The 17,833-nt window shown below is 48.6% G+C and overlaps 1 protein-coding gene across 5 annotated transcripts; it reads left to right on the forward strand.

Moving 5' to 3' along the window:
* The first annotated feature begins 3,579 nt into the window (after nucleotides 1-3,579).
* On the forward strand, nucleotides 3,580-17,833 carry TXLNA (taxilin alpha). 5 transcript variants are annotated; one of them, XM_087939524.1, is made up of 11 exons: nucleotides 3,580-3,763; nucleotides 5,309-5,565; nucleotides 5,728-6,045; nucleotides 6,494-6,585; nucleotides 8,275-8,445; nucleotides 10,262-10,456; nucleotides 12,691-12,810; nucleotides 13,738-13,812; nucleotides 14,450-14,542; nucleotides 15,727-15,822; nucleotides 17,273-17,833. In XM_087939524.1, exons 2-11 carry the CDS (start codon nucleotides 5,343-5,345, stop codon nucleotides 17,600-17,602), a joined length of 1,713 nt encoding a protein of 570 aa, XP_087795650.1. In that variant the 5' UTR covers nucleotides 3,580-3,763; nucleotides 5,309-5,342; the 3' UTR covers nucleotides 17,603-17,833. The 5 variants fall into 5 exon arrangements, with proteins under 5 accessions (XP_087795650.1, XP_087795649.1, XP_026558513.2 ...); XM_087939523.1 differs by having other exon boundaries at nucleotides 3,602-3,756; XM_026702728.2 differs by having other exon boundaries at nucleotides 3,606-3,767.

Here is a 17,833-nt window from a genome sequence, read left to right on the forward strand (position 1 = left end):
TTAAAAAGACTTTGGAATCCTTGCAAGATGGGGCCGTGAGAACCTGCTCCACAGCCCTCAGGACCTCAGACTGGGCCGAAAGTTCACTTTCCAGCACGACAGCTAAGACAACACAGGAGTGAATGTCCTAGAGTGGCCCAGCCAGAGTCCTGACTTGAACCTTATTGAACATCTCTGGAAGGGCCTGAAAATGGCTGTCCACTGACATTCGCTATCCAACCTGACTGAGCTTGAGAGGACCTGCAAGGAAAAATGGCAGAAAATTCCCTCATCCAGGTGTCCAAAAGACTAGAGGCTGTAATTGCTGCCAAAGATGCTTCGACAAAAGTACTAAGTGAAGGCTCTGAATACTTATACCAATGTGATATTTCAGTTTTTTTCTTTTTAATAACTTTACAGACATTTCTAAAATTCTGATTTTGTCATTATGAGGTACTGAATGTAGACTAATAAGAAAAAAACATGAATTTCAACAACAGTAGAATCAACCTGCAGCATAACAAACTTGAGAAAAGTGAAGGGGGTCTGAATACTTTCTGAATGTACCTGTAAGGACCAGCCTCTCTGCTTTTCATAAAATAAGTATAGACTCTTGAAAACTTTGTATTTCAAAAGGAATCTTTTTATTGAAGGGAGGTAAAAGCAAGTCAAAATTCAAAGCAGGATCTGAGGTCCCTCGGGGCATGCAACTAGGATAAAGGGAATTAGAAGCCCCTTCCAACAGTCCAATGTGGATTCCACCATTCAGCAGGTGTGAAGATGTTATTATACCAGCTTCTCTGAGAAAGCAGATAAGGTAGGTTTCCCAGGGTTATTTTCTGGCACTGCAATCTACATGGCCCCTTCTCCCCTTGCATCTACCCAAGAGGTGAGAATTTCCCAAGCATCTGGGGCGCCAGGCAACGGTTATAAATCATGTGACAGGTTATACAAAAGACACTATAAGAAATAGGATATTTAGGATGCATAGGAAAAGAAACGTATCAAATCCAACACCACACCCACTTTCCTTCCATTGAAGAATGTCAGATACACGGATCTAACAATACCATACAATGATCCTTATATCTCAACCAAAATCTCAAAAATGAACAAGCATGATCAAAATGCTGAGAAATTTGAAGGGAGAGGTATGTTAGCAGCATACACGATTAGATGTGTTCATCTCCTTGATTTATTTGTAAAAATAATAAAAGGATATAAATCAATATGCTAAGCCATGTTTATTTACTAAATCATAATTGGATGTCTTTATAGAATATGCTAACCAGGGCCTAGTGCTGCTGAATGCCGAACTCTGGGTGCAGGAAGCAGAGAGAAATATTGCTAGTCCTGGAACCTTGGTGTGGAATGAAACCTGAATTCTTACCTGCCTTTGATCAGTCAGCCCCTTTGGATCGTCTGGAGGAACTGATTGCCTGGGGGGCTGTTATCAAGAACTACAGGGCTCTCTATTCCGGTCTTAACCAGGATTTCAGAGCCATTTTGGTCCAGTGATGAAAAGACCAGGCTAAAATCAGAAGGCAATGAGTTTTAATCTCACTTTAGGCATGAAAGAGTGATTTTGGGCATGAAAGAGTGATTTTGGGCAGGCCGCTCTCAGCCCAACCCAACTCACAAGATTATTGTTTTGGGGAAAATAAGGAAGAAGAGATGTTCTTCACCCTGAATTATTTATAAAGTAATAAAGGCTGGATAGAAATTAAAAACAAACTTCAACCAAACTTGTCTCCACCAATTTTTCAGGCAACCTGTGGAAATCCAAGTGGATCCAACCGACCCCGCAGAGACTGATCCTGCCATTGTAGCCAGTCAGATCTGCCCAAATTAAAGAGTGATCGTAACGACCATGAGAATGCTGATGTCCCCTATCCTATGCTCCTATGCTCCCAAAAGAAAAAAGAAACCAGATCTAACGCCTGGTGTTATACCAGGATTGACAATCTGGAAAAAGCTCACAATTGCCAGTTGGTCATTAACTGACCAGCTCCCACTGCCTCCAACCCCCCCACCCTCACCCCCACCATAAACCACCGTTTACTGCCAACTCAGGAGAAAGGCCATGGAGCTCAGGGAGAGCTTGAGGCAGATATGTAAACACCACCAAAATATTGCTTTTTGTGCAAAACATTAAAATTGGAGAAAAAATATGCTGAGATCCTCATATAAAGCAATTATTCTAAAGATAATATAGGTAATCCTTGGGCTGTGTCCATTCAATAGAATAGAATAGAATAGAATAGAATAGGGAATTCTTTTATTGTCCAAGTGTGGTTGGACACACTTGGACAATAAAAGGAATTTGTCTTGATGCAAATGATCTCTCTGGACATAAAAGAAAAGATACATTCATCAAGAATCATCAGGTACAACACTTAATGATAGTCATAGGGTATAATAAGCAATCAAATCATACTAGGAAACAGTCCATATAGATTGTAAGGATACAAGTTACAGCCATACAGTCACAAGTGGGAGGGGATGGGTGACAAGGAGTGATGAGAAGATTAATAGTAATAGTAGTGCAGACTTTGTAAATAGTTTGACAGTGTTGAGGGAATTATTTGTTTAGCAGAGTGATGGTGTTCGGGGGGTGGGGGGAACTCCCCTTGTGTCTAGTTGTTCTGGTGTGCAATGCTCTAGAGTGTCGTTTTGAGGGAAGGAGTTGAAACAGTTTATGTCCAGGATGTGAGGGGTCTGTAAATATTTTCACAGCCCTCTTTTTGACTCGTGCAGTATACAGGTCCTCAGTTGAAGGCAGGTTGGTAGTAATTGTTTTTTCTTCAGTCCTAATTACTCTCTGGAGTCTGTGTCCGTCTTGTTGGGTTGCAGAACCAAACCAGACAGATATAGAGGTGCAGATGACAGACTCAATAATTCCTCTGTAGACCTGGATCGGCATCTCCTTGGGCAGTTTGAGCTTCCTGAGTTGGCGCGTCCATTCAAAGTTACAACAGTGCTGAACAAATAGACAACTGACATAGAAGTTTTGGCTGCTGCAGCCCTCCTGTGGTCACGGGTTCAAGATTTCAAACAAAACAGATTAAAAAAAGAAAGGGGGGAAAAAAAGGCAGCCTCGGGCCTGCTTGGCCAGAGTGGATCCTGCCTCCTGCGGGTGCTCAAGGCGAGCCCAACAGGTGGTGCCTGATGCTCGGCTTGGAGGTTGCTCAGGCCTGCTTTAGGCTTGGGTCAGATTTTATTCTAAATCAGAGGTCTCCAAACTTGGCCACTTTAAGACTCGTGGACTTCAACTCCCAGAATTCTCCAGCCAGCATAGGTGGCTGGAGAATTCTGGGAGTTGAAGTCCATCAGTCTTAAAGTGGCCAAGTTTGGGGACCCCTGTTCTAAATGAAGCATATTGCAAATGCATTATTATTACCGCCTGAAATCTTCTCACATTTAAACTCCCAGCAAGAAGCCGGTTCCCGCCCCGAGGGATGCTGGGAATTGTGGTTCCGGGCCACGCTTTTCCTTCGCCGGGAATGTGGACCGCCGGGAGTTGTAGTCCGGTCCAGATTCCCGCCTCGGGTGGCGCTTTTTTTCCCGACGTTTCCCAGCATGCTCCTCCCGGTCCCTCTCGCTGATTGGCCGCTGACCGTTAGCGGCACAGGCGCAGTGGGAGTCCGGGCTTGAGCTGCTTCCCCGCAATCCAGCGGAGCGTTGAGGAGCCGCTGAGCCGAGGGAGGCTGGAACGAGAAGCCGGGACAGCCACGAAGAAGGAGAAGGAGGCCCAGCAGCCGCGCCGGCACAGCGGAGGCCCGGAGCAGGTGGTCGCCTGGTTCGCCGAGTCGCTTCGAACGCGTCACACTTCTCGGGCGTGACGTCACGGCGGCAGGGAGTGACGTGATAGTATGGTGGGGGAGAAGCCTGCGGGGCTTCCCGGGGGGTTGGGGAGGAGGAGGAGGAGGAGGAGAAGCACGGAGGAAGGGAGGGGGACCCGAGGGCGGAGGGGGGGACGGGAGGAGGGCGTGGCCTGGGCGGGGGCTGCAGCCGGGAGGGGCGAGGACCCCCTTCCCCCGCCGCCCCTTGGCAAGTGCGATTTCCAGCCGCCCCCAGCGCAGCTCCCCGCCTCCCCAGCGAATCGGACCTGGCCGTGGGGGGAGGGGGCGTGAGAGCTTGTGAGGGGGGGAATAAAACATATGAGGAACGGTTGCAGCAACTGGGCCTGGCTAGTCTAGCGAAGAGAAGGACCAGGAGAGGCAGAATAGTAGTCTTCCAATATTTGAGGGCAGGGAGGTTGGACTAGATGACCTACAAGGTCCCTTCCAACTCTGATTATCTGTTATCTGGATAGAAGGAGCGTTAAAGGACTATTTCAGGAGGGGGCTCTTGGGGTGCAGGAAAAAATGGTAGGAAGGTGCCAGGGCCCAGAAGAAAGAGAGAATTGCAAAAGAGGCAGGGCTTCCCTTGGAATGGCTGAGAAGGCAGATCCAGAAAGACCTCCCTGGAGAGGGTGGTGGTGGTGGTTTTCCTTGGAATGCTCTTGCAGACTCTCACTGGAATCCGTCCCTTATGGGGCTTTTGTGCAGAAGTGAGCTCGCCTTCACTTTCTGAGATACTCGTAAAGAGGCTAAGACAAGGGTCTTCAAACTTGGCCACTTTAAGACTTGTGGACTTCAACTCCCGGAATTCCTGAGCCAACATGACTGGAGGAGGAATTCTGGGAGTTGAAGTCCGCAAGTCTTAAAGCTGTCAAGTTTGAAGACCCCTGGGCTAAGAGGATCCCTGAATTTGTGAATCTCCAAAGTGTTGACGGTGACAAATAGCTAAGCTCTGCTTAGGGCAGGGGATGTGCCACCTTTTGCCCCAGGGACCAGCTCTGTGGTCTTCCTTTGTGGCCCAAGAAATCCTATTTTTAAAAAAATCTCTGGCGGAGAAGTAGAGTCATGAAATGTAGGAACTGTAGCAACAATGATAAATGGATTTAAAAAGAAAAAAAGACATCCCGCCCCAAATCAAGGAAAAGATGAAGATATTCCGATACTGCCCAAGTGTGTGTCATATCTTTATTCACTTTGTGATATTGTTCTGCCAAAATAAGTGCATCTCCCAGTTACGAGAACTCACCTGATCTGAGGTCATACTACTTCTTAGGCAACTGGTTGATCAATCAGTGCTATTCTACAATGTGTGACAGCAATAGGTAACTCGTGGAGAGCAAACAATTGTTAAAATTGCCACTTGTTGACTGTAATGTTATTGTTCCTTTGGCTGTTCCAGTTCTTATTTAGTCTTTATTTGCATGTGTGCTGTTGCCTAACAGCGAAAACCATCCCAAAATAACACCCTTTGTTTTTGTTTTACACAGCAACTGCCAAAAGTGGCTTTGAAGGTGAGGCACAATGAAGAATCAAGATGGAGAAAGCACGGCTTCTCTTCTACCGCCCAGCCCTTCCCAGATAAGGGATGGTCTGGGGCCAGAAGATGGTGACTTTGCTGAGGCTCCTGGAGGGGTTGCAGGAAGTGGAGATTGTCACCACCAACTTGGCCTCTCCGGCTTGAAACCCTTTGCTAATGACAGGCTTGAAATGCCAGTGAATGAAGAGCAGACGGAGAAAGAAGATGGTGTGTTTCCCTGAGATTCATTAGTTTTATTTCTCTTTAAATGTAGATTTGGGGGAGCCACCATCGTTTGAGAGAAGGTTCTTATTCTTAACTAATTCTCTCAACGGCTGTGTTGTGATTCCCACCTTCTTAATGTTGAATGGTGCTTTCTACCCTCTGCAGCGCATCTGGCGGAGGAGGCTCTGCCTTGCCAGCCAGTCCCTGATGTTTCTGAAGAGCTGAGCAGACAACTGGAGGATATTCTGAGCACTTACTGCAGGGACTCAAACCAGGAGGGCCCCGGAGAGGACAATGGCCAGAATGAGCCTGTGGAGTTGGATGAGTCGGAGAAGGGCCGAAGCGAGTCGCCCCGGAATGGGGACCAGGAGCAGAGCTGCCCTGAGATCAATGGCGAGAAGGAGGGTCCCAGGGGAACCGGCGAGGAGAGTGGAGAACGTGACCACAAACGGGTCCAGGAGAAAAAGAAGCCCAGAGGGCTTGGTAGGAAGACCTCTGCTGACAGCCCTGCGTTCCCTTCGTTCTTTCAAAGACCAAGCAGTGAGGAGGGTTGGGGAAGGAACCCTTTCCTACAAGTTGCTAAATCATCCCAGCTCTCTGTATCCTTAAGAAAACTTGCAAGGAGAGCATTAGCAGTTAAGAGGTTAATGTTGGATGGGGCAACCGTGTTAAATCATTTGGGGTGATTTTTGGCATCCCACAAGCCACCTACCTCTTAAGGTGGCTTTGTAACCAAAATACAGGGAGGCTCCCAGCTACCTTACCTTGGGCGATTATAGCAGACACTACCTGGAATGTGTCTAGTTTTGCTTCCCGTTCTAGAGGCTTTTTAGTTCCCAAGATGGTGCTGTTTCCTGCTCTCTCCTGCTGCCCGGCCACCGTATCTTTGTGCTTGCTCTGAATGAGCCTATGCTTTGTCCTTTACTTCCAGGCAAGGAGATCACTCTTCTGATGCAGACCCTCAACACCCTCAGTACGTCTGAGGAGAAGCTGGCAGCCCTCTGCAAGAAATACGCGGAACTGGTCAGTGCCTTGCAAGTCTGGAGAGGCGGCTGAGTAGGCTGGAGAATGTTCTCCGCTCTCACCTAGGCAGAGAAACGGGGTGCCCTGAAGGGGAGTTGGATGCCTTCGGATCACCTTCGCTTGGGCTGCTGCGGGAGATAAAAAGAATTATCCATCTCCAACCCAAGCTGCAAAATTTTATGTGGCTTTTGGGAGCTAGTGGGGCTGCAGAGTTTTACTTCTTGAATCAGGGAAGCCACTTGACTCTTGGGAAGCAAAAATAACCAGATTTAAAGCTTAAAAACTGGTTTTAGAAACCAAATTTAGGATGATGTGAAAATTTATGGAATAGTATCATTTAAGATATCAGAAGCTTTTTTGTTTATATTGTTTATTTTAGCTGCTTTTTAAGCTTTAATCGGTATGATTCGGTTTTATAGGATGAGGCCAAATGATTTACTAACTCAGGTTCAAGTACTTCCCAGAAACTTCTGTGAAGTTACAGTTGAGGGAGAAATAAAATAATATAGGAAGCCTGAGTAAAAATACTAGAAATATTTATTTTAAATGTTGCAGCATGCTTCAGGGAGTATCCTCATATTCAGAGAAAACGTCGATTATTCTTGCTAAAAAGTAGAAAAGTTCTTCGTTGAGTTGCTTTGATTCGATAATGAATAAGCCCAAGTATCAGTGGAGATTCTCACAACATCCAAGACAAAGTTATCCCAAAGGTGGTTTTTTTCCCCCAAAACCGGACTGGACTTTTTGGGTTTTTTCCTTTGTTTCACTCTACATCCAAGTTCTAGAACTGTGTTCAGTTCTAGAAGACAGAACTGTTTTTTTGTGTGTGTGTTAGCATCCTTGATGATCAGAAAATTCTTGCAATGGGCGGTGGTTAAAAAAGACTGATTAATTTAACACAACTTGTCTGCATATATGCATATTCAAGGGAAATGTAGATGGAAAACAACTATAGTATCTAGATAACTATACCTCAGTCAGAGGGGCCGTCTCCATTCTGCTTCACCTTATATCAGCCGCCTTCCTGATCCAGGGGTCGCTTGGTTGGCAAAGACAGAGCGAATCGAAGAGGAAAACCCATTAGCAGCAGGAAAGAGAGGCCTTTGTCGGAACCTTTCTTCTCCATGATTGTAAACAATCTTGACAATGTTAAGATGCCTGGAGAATTCTGGGAGTTGGAGTCCACCCATCTTAAACTTGCTGGGAAAGAGAAACGTTATAGAAAAGGGCTGTCTAACTCCCAGTGCATCATGTGCTGGCCGTGCCCAGTTTAGTGATGGGGTAAAAATGTTCCAATATGCCATGTGATGGCAGCCGTGGCGATGTGAGTTTGGCACTCCTGTTGTAGAAGATACAGGGAGAACTTTACAAGCAGGAGCTCAGCCAGGGAAGACAGGTTAGCATGAGAAAGAAACCCACTGTGGCCCCTCCTAGGATCTTGTTAGTCTAAGGGAGTAAGTGCAGGAGTAACCATGTCCTACTTCCAAGGCTCCGTTATTCCAGCCTTTCTCGATTAAGTAGAGTTCAGTATGAGGGTGTCTCCTGTCTGACTTGCCTCAAAGGGCCGACAATTTTGTTACTGGCTTTTTAAACATCTCGTGCTCTTATTTTTCATGGAGATCCTTCAGATGTTGCTGCTGCATGATATACTCACTCCTTATTTTTCTTCCTTCCCTTCTGCCCCATCAGCTGGAGGAGCATCGAAACTCCCAGAAGCAGATGAAGATCCTGCAGAAGAAGCAGACTCAGTTGGTGCAAGAGAAGGACCATCTGCGCAGTGAGCACAACAAGGCGGTTTTGGCTCGCACCAAACTGGAAAGCCTGTGCCGGGAGCTACAAAGACATAACCGCACCCTCAAGGTACACGAGGCTCTCCAATGGCAGCTGATGCAATTGTCATTACCTACCTTGACTCCTCCCCCCCCCCCCCACCTCTCACAGCCCAAGGTGGCAGCTCATTCCAGGAATTTTCAAGACATCTCCTGGCCCTTTGGGGGGAAGGGAAGGGGAGGGAGGAGGGGGAGGGGGAGGCTTTCTTCCTTCTCTGAACAGAGTGTTGAGCCAGAGGAAAAGGGTTATTAGGTTTGGGAGCCAGAGAGGCTGATGACAGATAGTCCTTTATTTATGACTAGTCTTTAGTGACTGTCATGCCCCTGTTGAAATCTGATTCGGAGGAGGAGGCCGAGCAGCTGACAGGGAGTGGGAGTGTGGCTCTGTTGGTTGTGGAAGAAACTGGCGAAGGGCAAAGTCCGGCTGGGCAAAACAGGGGAGGGTAGAACAAGAGAGAAGGAATTCAGAGGAAGACCCAGGCCCCCACCCTCTCTTCATCCTAGGGCACGCAGGGAGGAATGGAGAAGGGAGCAATGTGAGTTGCGTGGCTTACGGGGGAGGAAAGGGTCCTGATTCCCTTCATTAGCTGCAGCTGGGAACACAGTGTTTGAAAAGAGAAAGTTGCGCACAGCAAAGTTGTTGGGAGCAAATCGTGAATCATGTATTGCCGATGCTTATCTGGGTTCCTGGCGTCTTACCAACTGTGTATGTTTTGCTGGGCTTTCAAGTCTGCAATTCCTTCTCCTGCCCTGTCAGGTTAATTACTTCAGTTCGGTTTGTTTGGATTTTTAGTTGCAGTCTGCATGTACTTTGTTTTCGGACTGAATTTTCTCCACTTAAACTCTCCACTTGGGAGAGTTTTTCTCCAGCCGAAGTTAACCTGGACATTGGGGGCAAAGTTGGAGGAATTAAAGGGACTCTTCTTACTTATCTGACTGTGTTGCCTTTGTGCCACACCCCTTTGGGTCATCACAGTGACCAATTGAAGTTAAGATGGACCCTTAAAAAGGGACTTGTGACCCAAAGTTCTGTTGTCGTCCCCCCTGGGGTCCCTTGTCCGTGTTTTGGTAGGCCCGCAGTTACAGCCATTTGCAATCTCCTGCAGTCCCCTGGCTGCAGGTCAACTATGTTCTTTCCAGAAAGAGAAAGACTTACTTCTTACTTCTCGTTTGTGGCGAAATCTCACCCCATTGTGAACAAAGGGTTTTCACCACGGCCGCTGCAGTGAAGGTCCTAAGCTCGGGCGTGGTCACATGATGACCCACTTTACAACCATCCCGACTTATGACTGAAATTGCAGCCTCAGATCTGTTTGTAAGTCGAGGACTATCTGTATATTTTTGTCCTTCACCTCAAGTGCGACTAGCGTCCCGGTATCATGAATGAGACAAGTGTGTATTTTTAAAAATACAAAATGATAAAAATCCTCTCTCCACAGTGCGAAGAATAGCCAGCCTCTTGGCCACAATCGTGAGCGATAAAGACCGAGAGCCAAAGGGCTTTTCCAGACAGTTGGTATCCAGCCCATGGGAGGCCAGGCACAATTGCTGCCCCATCATGACACTAAGGGGGAGGGGGGAGAGAGAGCATGAAAGAGAGAGGGAGGGAGAGAAAGAGAGAAAGAGAGGCAGGGAGAGAAAGAGGGAGGGAGGGAGAGAGAGAGAAAGAGTCTGCCTCAGATTCAGGAGGGAAGGAAGGTTTCTGAACGGGTGATTGCAGCTCGTCGTTCTTCGAAGACCGTCCGCTTTGGCCCGGCAGCAGCTCCCCCGGGGTTTGTGAGCCGGGGTCCTTCCCATTTTCAGAGCCGCCGTTCTGCTCTGTGAGGCTCTTCAACTTGCTTCTGCAGGAGGAGGGTGTCCAGCGAGCTCGCGAGGAGGAAGAGAAGAGGAAGGAGGTGACCTCCCACTTCCAGGTGATGCTGAATGACATCCAGCTGCAGATGGAGCAGCACAACGAACGCAACTCCAAACTGCGCCAGGAGAACATGGAGCTGGCCGAAAGGCTGAAGAAGCTCATCGAGCAATATGAGCTGCGAGAGGAGGTGAGCAGGGAGGGAGAAGCGGAGGGAGAAGCGGAGGGGAGGCTCCCCTCCCTCCCAGGCCTGCTCTTCAGCTGTACCACCAGCCCCTTGGACTCAGAGAAGGAGGCTCGGTTGGCTTCTTGGTCATTCGACGGCTCTTCCTCTGAGCTCTAGAAATGAGAGTGTATAGGTAGTCCTTGACTTACAGCCATAATGCAGGTTTCCCATTACGGTCTCAATGTTGTGGTTCACCGGCAGCCAGTGCAGCTGGCAGCAGAATCCAACAGTGAGGAAGAAAGGGAAGCAGGCCGGGAGTTTGGAGAGGACTCAGACGAGGGTCCTGTGTCTGATGCAGGGATGGGGCCAGGGCCACCTGGGAGTGGGATGCTGCCTTCAGCAGCAGCGAGGAAGAGGATCCAGGGGAGCCTGTCTCCAGTGCGCCTGTATGCAGAGTTGCTAGAAGGCAAGAGCAGCTGAAGCAGTAGGGGCACCTCGGCTGGGAGGTGATGGCCCCTCCCATAAGGGATAAAAGTCAGACCTCAGTGAGGAAACCTTTGCAGGAAGCTCTGTGTAGTTTGGTTGGTTTTTTTCTTGTACTTCAGTTATTTTCTTTTATAGTTAATTGGATATTTCTGTTTTTGGCAGCATGCCACAGAACTGAAAGGTGTGTGCTTATCTTGGGGAACTATTTACGATTAGTTCTGGCTAGGAATGAAAACAATTCCCAGCGTTGCAATAAAATAGGTCTTGCTTTTAAAATAAGTTTAATTGATTGAATAATTCCAATTGATGAAGCCTGGGTCAGAACACTCAAGTGGTGATGGTCATTAAGCAAGATCACCTCACTCAGCGACTTCCCCATCCCTACTCTCCCTGATGCAGTCATTAAGAGTAGCACGGGGTGTCTCTCATGGGGAGAGGCCTAATCCTGAGGCCTCCTGCACCCCATGAGATACAGGTTGCTCCACTTCCCGCCCCTTGGGGTCCCTCCACTTCTTGGGCCCGCTTCCCACCCCACTGGGCCCCACACCCTCCCCCTCACTTAGACCCTTTGAAGATCTCAGGAGGGGAAGGGGAAGTCAGGCCCCTCCGTTGCTGGGCCACAGGCTGGAAGCAGGTGCCCTTTTCCAAACGGCTGCATTGAAATTGTGGCTGCTCAAAAAATGACGGCTGCTTCAGGGATCCTGCTGTGTAACACAGCAACAATGCAACTTGCTTTGCTTTGCTTTAGTTTACTATAGTCATTGCACCTCGTAGAACGAAATCAAACGCCATCTTCAGTGCACATCATGACCATGGAAATAAACACAAACACACATCTTTCACACTCACCCCCGACACCACACCAACACTGCACTATACGGTAGAGCTCAACAGAGCTACTGCCCTGAGATAGAAGCTGTTTTTCAGCCTATTTGTCCTTGTTTTTATTATTATCCTCCAGATAGTAATAGTTCAAAAAAAGGGGTTCCCAGGATGAGATGGATCTTTGAGAATGTTTTGAACAGTCTTAAGGCAGTGGGAGCTATGAAGCTCTTCCAAAGAGGGGAGAGGGCAACCCACGATCCTCTGGGCAATGACATTAACCCTCTGGAGTGCTTTCCTGTCTGTCACTGTGCAATTGGCAAACCAAACACAGGTGTGCAGGAAGTTAAGATACTCTCTGTGGTGCAGCGGTAGAAGGTCACCAGCAGTTTTCCATTCAGTTGTTATTTTCTGAGAAGCATCAGGTAGTATAATCTCTGCTGGGCCCTTTTGACCAGGGCTGCAATGTGAGCACCCCAGGTCAGGTCCTCTTTTAGGGTAACACCCAGAAACTTAAAACTGGCCACTTGCTCCCCTCGGTCTCCATGGATAAGCAATTGCTAACGTGAGCTCTGCGGCATTCTTCTTCAGCGATGCGGGTTCAGTTAGGGAGCTACCAAGCCGTGCTGGACGAAGGCAGGGGGCAGCCTCCCCCCTCCATATGGCTGCCATTCGCACGGGAGGCCTGCGTCAGCAGGGACCGAGCTTAGCTTGAAAGAAGCTTTGCTTCTCCTTAGGTGGCTGCCCCCTTCAGAAAAACCTTTCTGTACCTCTGTGTTGTCATGATTTGTATCCAAGTGCCACGTTTTGTGCCCAGGAAATATCTCGGCCCTTCCCCCGGGGCTGAATCCATGTGGGTACAAGGGAGGCTGCCCTTGGGGAAGGGCCTTTGCCTCGGGAGCTGAGTGGTGGCCGCCCTGGACTGACGCTTGTTGTGTTTCTCTCGGCAGCACATCGACAAGGTCTTCAAGCACAAGGACCTGCAGCAGCAGTTGGTGGACGCCAAGCTCCAGCAGGCGCAGGAGATGCTGAAGGAGGCGGAGGAGAGGCACCAGCGGGAAAAGGACTTTGTGAGGCTTGGCGTGGTTTAGCAGGCAGAAGGCTGGAGGGCGGCCACGTTGCCCGCCCCCAGCAGGCCTTGGAAAGGGTTAGGGCAAGGCAGGTGCTGGGGCAGCTTCAGAAGAGGAGAAGGGATCTTGAGCTGCCACGGGAGAGGCGGGGGCTGGAAACCCCAGGAGACCCCGGTGGAGTTGTCAGGAAGAGTTCTCCTGATGACCAGTTATGGGTAGTCCTTGACTCGCAACTGTTCATAGCTACAGTGGCACTGAAAGATGTGGTGTATGACCTGTTCCCTTAGTAACCACCGTGGTGGTCCCACCATGGTCATATAATCAGAGTTCAGGTGCTTGGCAACCGGCATCCACTTATGACAGTTACAGGGTCGCGTGATTGCCATTTGCAACCTTCCCAGCCGGCTTCCAACAAGCGGAGTCAGTGGCCGTAATCCAGGTTGCTTAACGACCATATGGCTCCCTGCAAAACTAAGCACCGTTTTCGCTTAGCCACCATGGCAAAAAAAAGTAATAAAATTGCATGCAGCCCATTTAGCCTTCACTGCCTTGTCCAGCAGTGGAAATCCTGGTCCCGGTTGGGGTTCTAAGCCGAGGGCTGCCTGTGTGCACCCACCGGTGTTCACAGCATTCTCTCCTTGGGGGCAGCAGCGTACCTTGCCCTCGTCAGACCCAACTGTCAGTGAAGCACGGGGGTCCAGATTTGGAAAGAACTTCCTGGAGGGAGCAGATGCCAAGCTTTGGGGATTGGTTTTGCTTCCATCCTTGGATTCCAGCATTTGGGGACAGAGGCTGAATAGCAGCCGGGGGTGGGGGAAGCAGAGGGGGAGGGGCTCTGTGGAAGGGAATTCTCTGCCAGTCAGAGAGACTTCCGTTTTTTCTCATCACTAACTTTCCTCTCCTCCTCCTCTCCCTTCTCTCCTGCAGCTGCTGAAAGAGGCCGTGGAGTCCCAGAGAATGTGTGAGTTGATGAAGCAACAGGAGGCGCACCTTAAGCAGCAGGTGGGGTGGCAGGGGGCACCTTTGCTCTGGTTCAGTTGGCGGCCTCACATTTTGGCAACTTTTAAGACCTGTGGACATGGCTGGCTGGGGAATTCTGGGAGTTGAAGTTCACAGGCCTTAAAATTGCTACGGTTGGAGATCCCCTTTTTAGCCTAAGGGATGCTCGTCACTTCCCAGAAAGGAAGCTTGGAACTTGCTTTGGGGTTGCAAGGCTCTCAGAAAGGAGACACCGTCTTTCCCAAAGCAAATTGGGTGGATCTGGGCCAGGATAGAGCTGGAAGGGACATTGGAGGTCTTCTAGTCCAGCCCCCTGCTGAAGCAGGGAAACCTATGCCATCGCAGACAAGCGACTGTCCAGTCTCTTCTGTGATAGGAGTCCACATAGGCAGAGGTGCAATATCAACACAGGAGCAGAGGTTACTTGGTTCCAACTCCCATCTTGGCTTTGTGGACACGGCCTGCACCCGTAGACATCCCACGATCGGACTTGGCTACCGCCACTGCTCTCAGGGCTGGAAAAGAGGAATTTGCCCTCCTGCCAGCATACCTTGGTTTCCTTTCTCCCACCTGACCCCGTAGAACAGCTGCAAGCTTGAATATCCCAAGCAATCATTCCTCTCTGCTTTCTCCAATTCAGCTGGCGCTTTACACAGAGAAGTTTGAAGAGTTTCAAAACACCCTTTCCAAAAGCAGCGAAGTGTTCACCACGTTCAAGCAAGAAATGGAGAAGGTATACAGTGGATCAAGGCTATTGGGGGCAGGAGGGGGTGGGCGGGATGCGGGGCAGTCTCTGACCGACCGGTGCCAAAACCTCCGAGGGAAGAGCTCGAGTCCAGACCGATGTTTTCCACCGTGCTTCCGAAACCGGCAGCAAAGGCTGGGACACATTGGCCCAGACCGTGTGTGTGTGTGTGTGTGTGTGTGTGTGTGTGCTTTGTGGTCACCTGCTGTGCCAGAGGGTATTGAGGGGGCTGGGGCTGCAGCGGGTGCCACTGGGATTAAGAAAGCTTTTACGGCATCTTTGCCCGCCTGCAGCCTTAGGACAACTCTGGCGTACAGAACTGCTTTTTTGCAGGAAAAAAAAAAATCAGAGAAAATAGGCCAGTTTGGGCCGATCTGCTCTGTGGCAGCAGCATCCATGTCCCTCCCCATTCTTGTAGGTTGAAGATGTTAAAATTTTAGAAATGTTATGCAGAATCTTATACTCCCTAAGAGATATCCACCAGTTTATTTATTTATATCCCATCTTTACTATTTTTACAAATAAGACAACAAACACATCCAATTCACACCCCTCCTATTTCCCCCCCCCCCCACAACAACTTTGTGAGGTGGGTTAGGCTGAGGGAGAGGGAGAGACTGGCTCAAGGCCGCCCAGTCGGCTTTCATGGCTAAGCCAGGGCTAGAATTCCCAGTCTCCTGCTTTCTAGACATTATTGCACATTAATTCTCTCTAAATACCTTCTCACCTTGAATATATTTTCAGCATTATCAATGTCAGAAAAAATTAAATTCCTTTGAAAAATTTTTATAGTTCTTGGAGCTGTTTATGATAAATACTTAGGAGTGTTTATTTCCTTGTTCAGGTTCTTTCTAAAAAAAAGTGCTTTTTTCCCCATAAGACAAGTTTGTAGCACTGCCACTGTTTTGTACCTATCAGGACTCAGTGAAACATTTTCATTCCTTGTATTTTTCCATACTTATGGCTTTCTTCCTTGTGAAGGAATCAGTGATTTTATCCATACTCAATTTCCTTTGATTGCAAGAGCAAGAACCATATAAAACTCAATCTATAATAGTCGATAATCCCAGTTCTTGGCTTGCTGAAGATCGACAGGACAGGCTCACAGAATCTTGGAATAGTAGGAGGCGCTTCGTAATGGCTCTTTCCTTGTTTCTGTTGCCACTCCATAGATGACCAAGAAGATTAAGAAGCTGGAGAAAGAAACAACGATGTACAGGTCCCGGTGGGAAAGTAGCAACAAAGCCCTTCTAGAAATGGCGGAAGAGGTAACGGGGCCCTCTCTTCTGGTGGGGAACGGAGCCAAACAGGGCAGCCTTCCTAAGTAGAGATTTAAGCCATCTATCTCTCACAAAAGACTTACAAACAATAAAAAAATAAAGATAAATCTAGAAACATTTTTAAAGTTATCTAAGATATGAGATCAAGGAGATGGATGGGGCAGGGCTGAGGACTTATCCTGTCAACCATCTACAGCAGAAGTCCCCAAACTTGGCAACTTTAAGACTTGTCGACTTCAACTCCCAGAATCCCAAACTTGCCCACTTTAAGACTTCAACTCGCAGCGCTGGCTGGCTGAATTCTAAAAGTTGAAGTGCACAAGTCTTAAAGTGGCCAAGTTTGGAGAGCCCTCGGTTAGAGTCTTTATAAGGCCCTCTCCTAGCATTTTCATAGAACTTTTAATTATTTTTAATGTCAAATTTTAAATATCCTTGCCTCTATTTTAAATTTTTATACTGTATACAGTCTTATGCCCAGAGTCCTTCTGTGACCAAGTTTGGGGACCCCTGATCTACAGCAAGGATTGACAGCTCCAAGCCAACCAGCAAAGCCAAGTTTTAAGGCCTCTCTGGAAGGCTGGGCAGGGGAGGAGATCCCACCTCTGAGGGTAGGATGTTCTTCAGGCCTCAGTGCAAAAGGCTCTTTTCCTCCACAGCTCCAGCCCAAGGGCCTGGACAGAAGTGAGTGGGGTGGGCTAATTCCATTGGGGTGAGACAATCTATTGGATTATCGTCTGAACTTCCTTCTGATGACCGTCTTCTGATGTTTCCTTCCCAAAACTGACTGTGATGACCCAGGGCGTGACACAAAAATAACACAGTCACAAAAGTAGAATAAATTCCCTTTAACGCCTCCAATTTGAGCCTTCATTGTCCAATTATCCTCGACTTGATATCAAATTCTTCCAAAAAACAGACTATGAAGAAAGCAAATGCAGTCCAAACCAAAACTAAAAATAATTAGAAATAAAAAACCCAACACAAACCACACTGGAGTCATTAACAGGGCAGTCCAGGATGATAAATTGCAGACTTCCACAAGATAGTGCAGCAACCACAGTTGGGAAGATGCCAAAACCCTGATAAGCCTTGACCAAGATAAAACATGCTCTGCTTCCAGCAAAGAGCTATTTAAAATGACCCACTGATATCCTGTTCTCCCAACTGCAGCTAATGAAGGGAATCAGGGCCTCTTTCTCCCCTGTAACCCACATTGGTCCCTTCTCCGTTCCTCCCTGCGTGCCCTAGGATGAAGAGGGGTTGGCCCTGGGCCTGCCTCTGAATGCCCAGCCAGACTGTGCTCTTCCCCCGTTTCTTCCACAGCCACCGGAGCCACACTCTCACTCCCTGTCAGCTGCTCAACTTCCCCCTCGGAATCAGATTCCAACAAGGGCATGACACTGACTCTGAAATTGCTGCTGCTGTTGTTTCTATGCAGAAAACCCTCCGGGACAAAGAACTGGAAGGGCTCCAAGCAAAAATCCAGCGCCTCGAGAAGCTGTGCCGGGCCCTGCAGACCGAACGCAACGACCTGAACAAAAAGGTCCAGGATCTCTGTGCCTTCGCGTCTCTGACCACGGGGACAGAGGTCGAGGACCAGCCCCACGGCATCCCAGAGGAGCTGGCCCTGCAGGGCCCCCGGGCAGAAGAGGGCTTTGGTCTGGCCCAGACAACGGGCCACCCAGAGCCCCCAGAGCAGCCTGGGGCACTGAGCACAGGCCTGGCACCCGGGCAGCCAGCAGAGGAAGCTGCTGACTCTGCCCCATAAAGGTGAAGGAAATGCGGGCAGGTTGCAGCTTCCTCCAGGTGGATCCATTCCCCTCTCGAAGCCCCACGAAAACTTGGGTGAAAACTGTTCCGGGGCTTTCAGGTTAAAGCTTTTGACAATACTGAATGCTTTTTTGGCTTTTAAAATAATCTCTCTCTCTATTATCCAACACGATGTACAGCAGTAACACCCACCTTTTATATATCGATCTTATAAATGAGATTGACCCTG

Source organism: Pseudonaja textilis, chromosome 10, assembly GCF_049901715.1.
Source record: "Pseudonaja textilis isolate UNSWEBS1 chromosome 10, rPseTex1.2, whole genome shotgun sequence".
Taxonomy (NCBI): Eukaryota; Metazoa; Chordata; class Lepidosauria; order Squamata; family Elapidae; genus Pseudonaja; species Pseudonaja textilis.

What these genes read in the sequence shown, in the direction of transcription:
- TXLNA (XM_087939524.1), top strand. Translation starts at nt 5,343, where the DNA reads ATGAAGAATCAAGATGGAGAAAGCACGGCTTCTCTTCTACCGCCCAGC. An exon ending in ACCAGCGGGAAAAGGACTTT is followed by an intron (nt 12,811 to 13,737) that starts GTGAGGCTTGGC and finishes TCTCTCCTGCAG; the next exon opens with CTGCTGAAAGAGGCCGTGGA. An exon ending in TCAAGCAAGAAATGGAGAAG is followed by an intron (nt 14,543 to 15,726) that starts GTATACAGTGGA and finishes GCCACTCCATAG; the next exon opens with ATGACCAAGAAGATTAAGAA.